General features: G+C 34.7%; 1 protein-coding gene across 9 annotated transcripts in view; it reads left to right on the plus strand.

Moving 5' to 3' along the window:
- Positions 1 to 14,986, plus strand: part of LOC123672359 (glutamate receptor ionotropic, kainate 2-like) — a 528,220-nt gene that overhangs the window by 445,234 nt on the left and 68,000 nt on the right. For 8 of the 9 annotated variants that reach the window (XM_045606439.1, XM_045606445.1, XM_045606446.1 and 5 more), the window contains one exon: positions 6,172 to 6,369. The exons of the other annotated variant lie outside the window; for it this stretch is intronic. In XM_045606439.1, the coding sequence (XP_045462395.1) occupies positions 6,172 to 6,369 (198 nt within the window). The remainder of the gene's footprint in view (positions 1 to 6,171; positions 6,370 to 14,986) is intronic. 9 annotated transcript variants of the gene reach the window in all.

Here is a 14,986-nt window from a genome sequence, read left to right on the forward strand (position 1 = left end):
ACAAAGAAGCTGGCACGATATGAAAACCATAGGAAATTTCTTCTCAACTGTAAGAACCTGAGTATTTTTCCTAAACATGTTCAACAGTCAATTAATCACACATTATTGCTACATGATAAAATTAGTTTTTGTAATACATATAACAACATTGTCAATTCATTCAAATTAAAAATTATGGAATTGGAAATTTCCATAGTTCATTGGAAGTTAAAATGTCTCAGAGAAAAAATAGAAAAAGTAAAGTCAAATTTATCAAGAAAACTCCCTGACGACATTTATAACAATTTATATATTAGAAACGAAGTAATTTTCAAATCGGAATTCAAAAAAGCCAGAATAGTACAAATTAAAAAATTTGAGAGATTAAAGACGGCTCAGTTGAACGTACTGGATGTGAGTGAATGTGAAGAAAAATGGTTTGTTAATTTGACTGGCATTCATTTCCCAGCCAATGCTCAGTATTTGTTGAGTCTGGGAGATAAATTCAACCTACCATATAAAAGCAATAATTTTCCTTTAAAAGAATTAATTCTAGATGTTGAGTATATCTTGTCTAAATCTGAAGATGAAAACAACACAAATTTAATTCGAAATTCCCTTATAAATCTGATAACAAATTTTGTAAACTGAAAATCACATAATAGAGGAAACTATGACAGGTCAATTATAAAATGGTACAACGAAACAAAACATTTTTTTAGAACTAATGAAGGCATGATCATCACAAAAGCCGACAAAAGCAAAACAACGGTAGCTATGTTGAGACAGGATTTTATTTCAGATGCGATGAATATTTTGGATGATACCTCAACATATTGTGAATTAGCTGAAGATCCTACCAAAAAAATCAAGCAAAACTTAATAAGATAATATACACTTTATACAAAGCAGGAAAAATAGATGAAACCACTTAAAAGTTCTTAAGATGTAGTAATGGTTTATGTCCCAAAGCATACTTTTCACCAAGGATACATAAATAAAATCATCCTTCAAGACCCATTGTTGCTTATATTGGGAGTCCCCTCTACAATCTTACCAAATTCTTATCAAATCTATTGTCCTATGCCTTCGACAAAGATGAAAGATATGTGAGGAACTCTTTCAAGTTCATACATAATATAAAGAATGTAATCCTCCCAGATAATTATATTCTGGTTTCTCTTGATGTAACATCTTTATACACAAATATACCTATTGATCTTGCCATTACATTAATAGAAAATAAATGGAATCAAATCGAGCCACATACAACTCTATCAATGCAAGAATTCTTACAACTTTTCAATTTTTGTGTTGAAAGCAGTTTCTTTATTTTTAACAACAAATATGATAAGCAAATTTTTGGACTTGGAATGGGGAACTGTCTTGCTCCTGTGGTGGCTGACATTGTTATGGTAAAAATTCAAAAGATCGCTCTAGGCCGACTTTCCTTCTGCACACCTATTTTTAAGAGATACGTGGATGATATATGCACGTCGATACCAGCCGATAAGGCAGATGAGACCATCACTGTTTTTAACAGCGTACATTCACGATTGAAATTCACCATTGAAATCGAATCACAGGAGGGCACCTTACCTTTTCTGGACGTTTTGCTGATAAGACGCAGTAATGAAATAAAATATAATTGGTATCGAAAACCTACTTTTTCAGGCAGAGTTTTGAATTTCAATTCAAAACACACCATCACACAAAAAATTAATATTGTCAACAATTCGAAAAATAGAGCTCTGAAACTGTCATCTCCAGAATTTCACCAAGATAACTTGAACCAAATGAAATCTATCTTGCAGAAAAATTTCTATCCCACCAAGATTATAGAAGAAATTATTTACAGAAGAAATCGGGAATGGATTCAAGACCAAATAATAGAAAACAAAAAATTTTACGCCTTGACTTACGTTGAGGGTTTATCTGAGCAGATCAGAAGAACTATTTCATCGCTTTGTGTCGATATAGCTCTTCGATCTGATAACACTAACAGAATGCTTTTCTCAAGGTTAAAGAGTACAACTCAAAAAGAATTGTTAAGTAATGTTATCTACCAGATTTGTTGCAGGGATTGTCAGTCTACATATATAGGACAAACAGGTCGGTATCTTAAAGACAGAATCTCTGAACATAAGAGAGATTCCCTCAACATATTCAACCCTCTGAAAAAGAAAAAGGAGAACAACACCGCTCTAGCTGAACATGTGTCAAATACACTCCATTCTTTTGATTTTAACATCGATTCAATAAAAATATTGGGACACCAAAGAATTTTAAAGAAACGCTTACTACATGAAATGATCTCAATAAAACAAGATGAAAATGCCATTAACAGGAGAACAGACATTGAAGGTTTGAATACGGCCCATTACTATCTCATCAACAAAATAAAAGGAAAAATAACTTGAACTAATTATTCAAATTGAATGTCAATGTCATTTATGTAGATATAAACATCATTCATTATTTACTTATAACATATGTATTATCTGTGTGTGGTCTGTTCCTGTTTTATCATTTCGTTCGTTTTAGATTATAATTTGATGGTGTAAAAAAGTGATATTTGTTTTTTAATGTAAAATCATCAAGTACCTGTATGCTGAGCTGGATTGTTTTCAATGTTTCTCTCACTATTCGTTTTTAAAAATTCCTTTTTTGCATTGTATTGTTCAGATATTCATGTAATTATTTATTCAATTGTAATGTGCCATTGTATATTCCAACATGATTTATTTATTAGTGTTTTTAAAAAAAATCTTGTAATTTATTATAGAGCCCTGTAGAAGATTTTAGAATAAAGTCGAAACATGTCGGCAATGGTCTGAGAGGTGGTTTTTGTTCCAACAACCTGACCTTCAACCCTGTCAAGAAAATAGTTCATCATTAAAAAGGTCTCAAACCAATAACTCGTTTCGTTGAATGTTCCTCCAGTTTGCCCAAGTACATCTACACAATTTTGTCGAATGACCTACTCCTCTGCAAAATTGACATATTACTCCGAATTTAATTTCTGATATATTTCTAGTATATGATCTCTCTTGCAACATTTTATGAGTTGTTTCTTGTAACCTTACTTGTTCCTCTGCTTTTCCAAAATCCAAATTTTCTTCGCGCAATAAGAAAATACCGACTTCCCTCATAACGTCTTTACGTAGCCCAATTTTGAATAGATTCAAAATCAAGTCCCTGTTTTTCTTCGTAATACCCGATTCCTCATCTTTCGTTGCCCCGACCAAATCCTCACTTAACAATTCCGCCCCTATAATTCGCAATCTAATACAAAAAGATGACATGTCTTCGTCCTGTCTCTGAAAGCAATTATTCAAATTCCACTGATTTTCCCAAGGTAACCTGACAGAACTGAATTTTTGAAAAAATCTTGCTTTTAATTCCGCATTCATATGCGGAATTAAAAGCAAGATTTTTTCAATTTTAAATTTAAATTCTTTATCATTAAAGAATTAATTAAATATGATAACACATTACCTAGTTACGACAAACAAAATTGTACGATTATTAAAATCATTAAGACAATTTTCAAGGAATCAAAATTCTTTCGCACCGCAGATAATCAACATCAACATCCATCAAGTTATTTCCAATATGACAATGACATAAACATACGATTACGATAAAAATATTAAATGGACTTAACACTATTGACGTGGCCAGCACTCATATTCTAATTATATTGTTATTAATCGTGCTTAGGTGTTTTACATCTTATCTATGATTAACTGTGTTATATACTTTTATATTAATCATTTCGCTTATATTTCTTTTATAACCAACCTCTTTCCTATCAAGAAACTGTACATTATCAAAATCAAATTTATGGCCCATAGTCATTTGATGTAAAGTTAAAGCTGTTTTATTACAATTTATGACACTCTTACTATCATATTTATGTTGTTTTATTCTATCTCGTGAATATTGTTTTGTTTGGCCAATATAACACTTGTTACAGTCAGCGCAAGGTATCTTATATACTAATCCCGATTCTAAGCTATGATGAGTTTTATATTTTAAATAGGCGAAAGACATTTTTTTGTGGTGAGTACATGATAGAGTACACACTTGACCTTTAATTGTCCCAACACTAAATTTACTTTATGAGAAAGGCCAGGTAAGTACAGAAACTTGAAGTACGAAGTAACAACTGCGCTGGAAGGAACATCAACTATATATCCAACATTAGAAGTCTGTTTACTTAGGCCCGGTGCACACATCCGACTTTTGCAGTTACGACACCGTTGTTGTGTCGTAGTCGCGGCCTGTTGTACAAAGAATCAAATGGGAGCATGCACACTACCCGCCGTGCCGTTGCGACGTCGTAACTGCCATCATGCGGGCTGTGGTACAAAGAATCAAATGGGAGCATGCACACTATCGTACGACCGCAACGGTGTCGCAACTGCAAATGTCGGATGTGTGCACCGGGGCTTATTGTTCTGTTTATTGAGTATAAGGCCCGGTGCACACATCCGACTTTTGCAGTTACGACACCCGTTGCGGTGTCGTACCTATTCAATGCACACTACATACGACACCGTCGTGGTTGCGGAGCCGGATCAATTCACTTCAATGAAGAGCTCAATATCCAATTCCCTCTCTGCCATTGTGCGAACTCACGACAAACGTCGTATGTGTGCGTAGGCCAATTTGGAATAGAGTACTGAGAGATCGCATGTACGACTGCGGCACAGTTGCGGCCTAGAGGGACATGCTACCAAAAAACGACCGTATGCTGGCAGTTACGACGTCGCAACTGCACGGCCGGTAGTGTGCATGCTCCCATTTGATTCTTTGTACCACAGGCCGCAAGTACGACACAGCAACGGTGTCGTAACTGCAAAAATCGGATGTGTGCACCGGGCCTAAGGGATAGTTACGACTAGGCTCAGTTGCGGCCTAGAGGGGCATGCTACCAAAAAAGACCGCATGATGGCAGTTACGACGTCGCAACGGCAAGGCGGGTAGTGTGCATGCTCCCATTTGATTCTTTGTACCACAGGCCGCAAGTACGACACAGCAACGGTGTCGTAACTACAAAAGTCGGATGTGTGCGCCGGGCCTTATTCTGCTTCAAAATGTCTCTAACCCTATCTAAGTTCTTCGTATGAAACAATAATGTATCATCTACATATAATTTAATGAGTGCAATATAAAATTTAAGTGTTTCGATAACATAATAAAAGATCTCATTCATAACTGAATTAGCGAAAGTTGGGCTTGTTGGTGCACCCATTGCAGTACCATAAAGTTGTTTATGAAATTTCTCTTCATACACAAAGTGACCACCTTCAAAACAAAGATCAACTAATTCTAAGAACTTTTCTCTACTGAGATTAGTATGCCAGCCAATAAAGCTCCATCTTTTCTTGATGATACTAACAACAAGTTCCTTTGGGATGCTTGTAAAAAGAGAAATAACATCCAATGAGATCAGTATATATATACCCTGGTGGCACTTTTATATCTGTTAAAATTGTGAAAAGAAAAAGAATCTTTTAGATTGAAAATGGAAGTAAACAAGGAAGAATTTAAAATATTATGTAAATATTTACCAATATTGTACGTGGAAGATTTGACACAACTAACTAATGGCCTCAAATTAAGTACATTCTTATGGACCGGTCAACGGTTCTTGAGAATGGCTCCAAAATCTGAGTTGAAACGTCGAACACGACAAAATATTCGTAGCGGTCCAATCCGGAACCCACAAAGTTTAAATATTTCCCACCGTGGAAACCTATTGCAAATTTTCAGAAAAATTATGCTTAGTTTTCTATTAACGTCTAATAGACCATCATGGTGAATCACTCTGTATATTGATCGATTCTATTAGATTATTTATATCAGAAAAATAATGATGAATATCTCCCGCTCTATATCTCCTTCAATATTTATATTCCCTAGCCACATACAAATGTGTCTCCGAAAAAAAAATCGAATTGTAAATATAAAAACCCACTTTTATTCAAATTTCTATAACGTTATCAGAAATAACATATAGTTTCCAATTTATTCGACGGCAGCAAGATGTACATATTTCATATATTGAACGATACTTATTCAATAATGGCCAAAATAGTTAGCTATACTTCTGGCTCTACCTCTAAATATTTTAAAAGATATTTTAGTTCGATTCTATTTCTCACTATATTTTTATCTGTCTAGGCCACTTCTACCCGAATTGTAGGTGGTATATGGTGGTTTTTCACGTTAATTATAATTTCATCTTATACGGCCAATCTAGCAGCATTCCTCACAGTGGAAAGAATGATTACACCTATAGAAAATGCCGAAGATCTTGCTGGACAAACTGAGATAACATATGGCACATTGGAAAGTGGATCTACTATGACATTTTTCCGGGTATGTAATAATTCTTTATATTATATATCTCTCAAACGAAACCCTTCATTCGGAAAAATGTTGAATGTCCAAGTGAAGACTTCAGATCTATTCTATACCTACAAGGTATATTCACATTTATTTAGATATATGAAAAGGCATTCAAATCTTTTAACAAAAGATATAAATCATAAATGAAAATATATGAATTGATATTCGAAACAAAACATTTAACCCGATATCACTTCTCAAATGAGGTTATTTTTTTCGGCTGACTTTTGCTCATTTTTGAGCGAACAGAACACTGTTTATTTTAAATCCAAACCGCAAACAATACTACGTATTGGCAAAATCGAAAATGAAAATTTTTTTCGAAAACATTTTTCTATAGAAATATTGAAAAAAATGTGAGTCCTCGTCGCAACCATATTTTTCATGAGAATCCCATTCACTTATGAACTGTTGAGTGTATATCCAAGTTATGGCATATAACTGAAATTGACTTCAAATAAGCTTTCTATTTTTGCAATAATATACTGGGTGTGCCATTTGAAATAAGAAAGCCGTAGTCTGTTTCCGGTATAACTGGGAGTTGTAGAGGTCTGAAAATATTTTAGGCAGAAAAATCATTGTCTTGAACCTGAGTGAGCAAATTTTCATCACGAAATTATGATTAGTTTTCCATAAACGTCTTATTAGAAATTTATAGAAAACTAGTTACAATTATTGAGAAAATATTGGGAATATTAGACACTATTTTATTTCTATTGTTTAATTTGTAACAACGCCGTCGTTTAGAAACAGTTGGTTCCTTTTTCTAGGCTAAAAAAATAAATACCTAAATATACAGGGTAACCGGGAGTAACTGTACATACTCCTACCAGAGGATTGACTACAAAAAATTAATTTCTGCCTTCCCTAGGAGAGCTACAGGGTGAGTTGAATATTCATGGAAATAATGAAACCATCATCAGAACCAAACTAATCGGCGGAATTAATTGAAACTTGGGATGGAATTGACACATGCCGAGGTCGAGTCGGAGACATATTAATTAATTCAATATTCCAGGACCGGACTCATTATATCTCATTTAAAGTGTTCAGACTAAAAATATCACTTCGTATTTCGAATTTGAAATTATTGTTTATATTTCCAGGAAGAAAATAAATCCAGCTTCAATATGCGGTATCACTCAGATTTTTTACATACAACATTCTTTTTTCAAGATTTTCTGAAAGAGGACTAAGTCGAACAATTCATTTATTTATCGTATGGGAATTTAGACACAGTAAATTTAAAATCTAATTGGGTGTAGAGCTAGATCACATCTTCGTGGTGCACCCTGGATAACGCTAAATGAACTGCCACATACTGACGGTCAGAAAATCCTAGGACCTCCTGACCACAAGACACACTCTAAACCTTCGAACAATTTGATTTATTCACATAAGTGATCAAATCAAATCAAATTGTTCAAACTCAGGACTGATATATCTCGTGATTGAATTTGAAACGCCAAATTCTTCCTGAAAAATCATTCAGAACGTCAAGAATTCCAATAAACTAATTTAATGATGAAAAACATCGAATTTCAGTATAAAGTCATGAAAATGCAAAAAATACGAATATATTCTTTATATTGGAATTCGGTAAAATATATAGGAGATTGTTCGTCGTAAAGCTAAGTTGACATGGCTAGTGGATCACAGCTGTGGTTCAAGAATACATGGAAAACGACCCGTGTCAACGGAAGAGTCGAGCGAATATTCACAAAATGAACGATTTATCCTAGTTGATACGGGTAGTGAAGCACAAGCGAGGTTAGTTATGTGTGGAGATCGACTCGTGTCAACGGAGGAGTTGTGAAACTATTCTCGAAACGGACGGTTTCGAAGGCACGAACGTAAAATGGGATATCAAACATGTTAGATATTTAACGTGTTTCGTGGTCTTTAGCGACCATAATGGAAGAAGGTAAGGGTTATTATCGATTTTTTTTTACTGAATTGTGCTGTACTAGGTTTGTGATACTTTGTAACATTTTTTTTTGTTACATAAGACTTTGAAAATATTTCCCAAAATATGTTTATTGGGTTTCAACGGATGAAATAAATTTTTAGTATACATACTACATATCACAAAATTCAATTAAAAGCCAGACCAGCACTTATGTTATAAATTTTTTGGGTTTCACAGGAATAATCAAAAATTAGAAAAAAAAACTCATTCCAGCACATCTGTATTTCGATTTTGTGCTGCACTGAATTATATATATATATATATATATATATATATATATATATATATATATATCAACAATTTTAATTCCCAATATACAACAATAGTTATAAGTATGATAAGGGGTGTGGGAAAATTGATAAGTGTTATAATTTCACTCTTCTTTATTTCATTTAGTCGACGTTTCGAACCCGATGGGGACCTTCTTCAGGACTCTACAATAGCAATAGAAAACAGTCAAAAACATGGCAATCACAAAACATGTAAAAATAGTACATACCGAAATACAGAGTTGTAAAGATCTTATTTGAACACAAATCAATAGCTCTCAAGAAAGCAATGAACAAGAACATCAACAAATTTAGCGAAAAAAGATCTGATATTTCGTTAGCACAAGAGTAGAAATCAATTATCATATGTAAATAAGGTAAACAGAATAATCAACAAAATGAGAGGTTGTCAAAAATGTTGTCAACCAGACTTGCCACAGAATACACGCACATGACAAATGAAACATAGAATAGCATTAAATCACACTTGGTCGCAGTAATTCACTCTCACCGAACTCAGAACAAATGCGATTATTGAAAGACTCTATGAACCGAATCCAATCCCCTCTCACAGAAATAGTCCGGAACATAGATTTCACTATTACGTTATCCCGACTGTAGAACTTGTGGAAATATTCATTCCATTTGATCCATCCAATTCACTGCCACCAAACTGGTCATAATGAATCAAATAAGTATAGATGGAGCTAATATTGTTTACATCCCTTCTGTTATTCATAGAACAAGTGTGGCGTTTAATATGGTACATCTCTAAGAAACATCTTTTCTTTCCACTAACTGCACATTCAAGAATTTTGGTGGAATCATAATCCATTGGGTGATCTTTGTCCCGGGTATGGTCTGCTAGGGCACAAATCTTATTTGGATTCTTGATGTCGCTCTTGTGTTGAGCAATCCTTCTCTTCAAAAGCTGAGATGTCTGACCAATATACACCTCACTACATATTGTACATGGAATACAATACACCACACCACTCATATTATCAACAGTCATCCTATCTTTCACTCGACTGTATAGTCTGTCAATTTTAAAATAAGATTTCGGAATCAATTTAATTTGTGTGGTCTTTAGGAGGTTAATTAATGCATTAGTCATACCATTTATTAGGGGAATAGAAGAGTAAAGAATTCTATCTACGTTCTCAGTGTCCACAGTGGTGGATGCGCCCCTCTCTCCATTCGTTGGCTGTCTCGAAGGAGTGGTATTGTATATCAATCTGGACAACAACCTCTTTGGGTATCCATTCTCTAGCATCAATTGTAACAATAACCTCAGATTCTGCTGCCTTAGACTTGGATGGGCAACTTTTTCGATGCGATTCTTCAATCCTAAAATCATGTTTACCTTTTGTCCATGTGGATGATTGGAAAATAGTGTAAGTATCTCCCTGAACTTGTTGGCTTTCGATACCAATCCAGAATCAGCCTATTTTCCGGTGTTCGAATCACCCTTGTATCCAGGAATGGGACACCACTCGCTGTTTCTTCCTCCAACGTAAACTGTATACTTTCATGTTCACTGTTAAACCTGTTTAGAACGAAAGCAACCTGGTCTTTAGGTACAGCACATATTAGATCATCAACATATTTCTTGATGAAAGGAATGTGAAAAGGAATGCTAACAAGAATGCAGTCCAGAAGGAAATCCATTACTACTTCAGCAATGGACGGACTGAAGTTGGAACCCATAGGGGAACCGAGCACCTGTTTGAAGAACCTACCATTAAAAAGAAAATAGTTAGAAGAAAACAGGAACTTAATGGCATATATGAATTCTTCTTTTGGTAGACTAGTGTGGTTTTTGATAGTATCCCACTTGTTCTCAACAGCTGAGACTGCCAACTCTACAGGAATGTTGGTGAAAAGAGATACAACGTCCAGGCTGATCAGGACATAATCAACAGGTAACTGGAAACCATTCACACATTGGGCAAAAGCAAAGGAATCTTCAATAAAATATCTACTTCTGGTGGAAGAAAGATATTTAGACAGGATGTCTGAAACAAAAACTGACAGTTTGGAAGTGGGGGTGTTGACAGATGATATTATTGGTCTCAAGGCAAGAATATATATATGTATATATATATATATATATATATATATATATATATATATAATATATATATATATATATATATATATATATCCTTCTTATCAGTCGAATTCCCTTAATAGATCCACGATATTTATAGTACGACTGTTATCTGGAGACAATATATATATATATATATATATACAGGGTGACTCTTTGACTTGTACATATATTTTTTCATTCACGTTCAATATGTCGGCGAGCAAGGAAGTCGAAGCGAATATCCATCTACAAGTTAATATCCCTCAATGCGGATGTTGTAAGAAGACTATTATAAAAATAGTGTAAAGTGCAATATTTGTCACAAGTCTTTTCACCCCGGTTGTGGTCTAAAAGTGAAAAAGTGCTGTGATATCGAATTATCAAATCAAATTCTAGGTGATAAAATGAGTGGCAACTCATCACCTATATGTGAAATAACACCTAGAGGCATAAATATGGAATCTACTCATCACGATCTTCTACTCAGAGCTGGAATCTAAAAACAATCTTTTGATGGATAAAAATTCCCTGCTTACCTACAAAGTCGAATCTCTTGAAATTCAGATTAAAAACAAGCAGCATGAAATCAACGAACTCAACAAAAAATTTGTCAACATCAGGCCTGATAAGAAACATATTTCGGGTGTTGTGAGTAAGGGGAATTCCGGAGATTCCCATCCACCTGTAACATCCATATCAGCTGCAACAGATACTCTTCAGCCACATTCTACGAAAGAAGAAAAATGCGTTGCGGAATATTCAACTGCCGCTCTTTTAAGGGAAAAATCTAAGTCCCTGAAGAAATTCACTCTCACTGAAGTTGGTCAGGCTATTGAAAAAGTACAGTTGTCAAATGATAGTATGAAGGAAATAAGTAAATCTGCTCCCCGTGATGGCCAAAATTCAAGTTCGGAATGGAAAGTGGTGAGAAATAAGAGCCGTAAACCAAGGAAAACACTAGTTGTAGGAACCGGTTCTAGTGATGGGGGCGTGGAGGGCCTAGAAAAGTTCAAAGCGCTTCATGTCTCAAATCTGAAGCCGGACACAACTATAGAAGAATTACAGAATTTTCTAAAAAACAAGTTTTCCAATGTCAAATGTGAGAAATTGGCTTCCCGATACCCTGATTCGTATTCTTCTTTCAAAGTGCTCATTCCCAGTACCTACTGAATATGACAAAGCTCTAAATGGTTCCAATTGGCCAAATAATGTCACAGTACATCATTTTTTCCACCGAAGAGGAATGAATCGGGATCGAGAGGATTGATTTCTGGTGTTAGTAATGAATCTTTAAGAATTATGCAGCTGAATACCCAGTGTATTACTAACAAACTGGATGAATAAGAGTTATTATTAGTGGAAACAAATACTGATGTATTAAGTATAGCCGAGCATTGGTGTTGTGAGGAAGGTATTGTTTCCATGGTGATTGAGGGCTATGATCGAGCAGATTGCTTTTGTCGCACCTCCAGGGAACATGGTGGATGTGTTTTATATATTAAAGAAAATTTAAAATTCAATGAATTGAAAGTTTCAAGGTTCTCCGTGAAAATGCACGTCGAGATTTGTGGTGTTGTGATTTCGGATCGAGGCATTCGTCTAGGTATCATTAATGTTTATCGACCGTGTAATGGTAACTTGGAACTGTTTCTTGATAGACTATTTTCTGCACTACAGTCATGTTTTGTAAACGTTGATCATATTTTTCTATGTGGAGATTTGAACATAGATTTTTTAAAAGGTAATTGTAAAAATTTTAAATTATTGAAAGATGTACTAGATTGTTTCGGTTTGAAGGTGACGTCACAGCATGCTACTAGAGAGTTCACTAACATAAATGGTCATACTAGTATTTCAAAAGTGGATTACATCTTTACTGATGTCCATCCAAATAACTATAGAGTTGTGGTATTCGAACCCCATCTTAGTGACCATAAAGCAATATTACTTGAGGTAGACTTCAAACCGGAAAACAAAAAAAAGTTAGAAACGTACTCATTCAGAAATGTTAGTCAAGATAATTTAGATAAATTTGCGGCCTCTCTGTCTAAATGCAATTTTGCTGATCTCTATTATTATAGTGATATTGATAGGTGCTTTGAACCATTTGTAGATAATATCCAATACTATCTTGAACAATCCTGTCCTATAGGTAAACTATCGTCGGCCGGTCCAGTGAAAAGATGGATATCACCTGAGATAGTCCAAAGTAAATGCAACTTGTCAAATCTTCATTGGCTGCATAGGCATATTGGTTCCTCTCTGACATATAATAATTACAAAAAGGCCAAACATCAACATAAGGCACTAATGAAGACCTCGAAGTATAAGTTTTATAGTTCAACTATTGATTCTTCCCTAAATAAAAATAAGACGGTTTGGAATATTGTAAATAATCTTACTGGGAGATCAAGTGGTGGCCAAAATGATGTCACCGTTCATCTAAATGGGATTATGTGTAGCGATTCAAGTCAGTTAGCTAGTATTTTTGTTAAACATTTTTCCACAATTGCTGCTTCGAAATTGATGGTTTGTTATGGAGATCAGTTATCACAATCTTGCACATTGACTCTTTTGGTGAACAGTGGTTTCTTCTTCAATCCTGTTTTTAAAATCGAAGTTGAGGATGCCATTAAAGTTTTGAAAAATAAAAAAAGCGTCGGTATCAATTTCATATCTGCTAATGTTTTGAAGGTCGCAAGCCAAATTATTAGTGAATACTTCGCATATCTCATCAATGCTTCAATCACAACGGGGAAGTTCCCAAATGCTCTCAAGAAATCCATAGTAATCCCAGTATTGAAAAAGAGCAATCTTAATGAAATAATTAATTATAGACCAATATCCATTCTGAGCGTGTTTTCCGAAGTATACGAAAAAATAGTTTTCACCATCAGGATGATGTGTTTTCTAAATAGATTTAACATAATCCATCCTGCTCAGCACGGTTTCAGGAGCGGTCATTCAACCCAATCAGCTGCTGTAAATTTTTTCGAATCCGTTTACGAGTGTTTGGATAGGAACCTGTCCGTGTCAGGTCTATTTTTTGACTTATCTTCGGCTTTTGATACACTTTCTTTCGAGTTCATACTCGAAAAGTGCTATAATTTGGGCTTTAGGGGCGTATTCCTGGACTGGTTGCGTAGTTACCGGAATGGAAGAACTATGTCTGTTAAAGTAGGATCTAATTATTCTGAAAATCACGATATTGGTCTTGGTGTTCCTCAGGGATCCGTGCTAGGACCCCTTTTATTTATATTATTAATAAATTATTTGCCTATAAAATTAGTTTCTACCCTAATAACGCTATTTGCTGATGATGCGTCTGTGGTGGTTTCTGGCAGGAGTCCTGAGGAACTTCGGAGTACCTGTGAATTTATTATGTGGGAATTTGTTAACTGGTGCCGCTCAAACAATTTGATGGTGAACGTCGATAAAACTGTATGCGTTTACTTCTCTATAAAAAACAATGAAGTTAGTACCTTTAGTTTGAAATGTGGGGATAACACTATCACAACATCAGAAACAACTAAATTTCTTGGAATCCATGTGGACAGAAATTTAAGATGGACTACTCATATTGACGTGTTATGTAAAAAATTTAACAGTTCAGTGTTTGCAATCGCTAGAATTAGGAATGTTTTACCTAGGTCCTCTGAAATGAGTGTATACTACAGCCGGGTATATAGCCATCTGTCTTATAACATTTTGCCCTGGGGAAGTAGCCCTGACTTCTCCAGAGTTTTTGTAGCTCAGAAACGAGTATTACGTACAATATTCAACCTCAATATGTTAGCATCTTGTGAGCCAGTCTTTATTGGGAATGGAATCTTAACCCTACCTTCGATATACATTTTCAAATGCTTGCTATACGCAAAGGAAAATGAAGACAAATGGATGAAATTATCAAGTCATCATAATTATGAAACTATAAATACGCAAATTTTTGTATTGCCTAAACATAGGACCCATAAATTTGAATGCTCTCCATTGTACCGAAGTATTAAGTTGTACAATCATTTGCCACCATCTGTGAAGTCTTTGAATTTAAAATTGTTTAAAAAAGAAATCAAGAACCTCCTCTTAAAAAAAGGTTTTCATTCTGTAAATGAGTATTTATGTGACTCCTTAGTTGTTTAGTTTTCTTATTGTGACCTGTCCTATACACCATGTAGTGTCTTAAAGGATTAAATAAAATTATTATTATTATTATTAGATTTCAACCGAAGATTCCTGAGGTCAAAAGAAACACTT

Source organism: Harmonia axyridis, chromosome 2 (assembly GCF_914767665.1).
Source record: "Harmonia axyridis chromosome 2, icHarAxyr1.1, whole genome shotgun sequence".
NCBI lineage: Eukaryota > Metazoa > Arthropoda > Insecta > Coleoptera > Coccinellidae > Harmonia > Harmonia axyridis.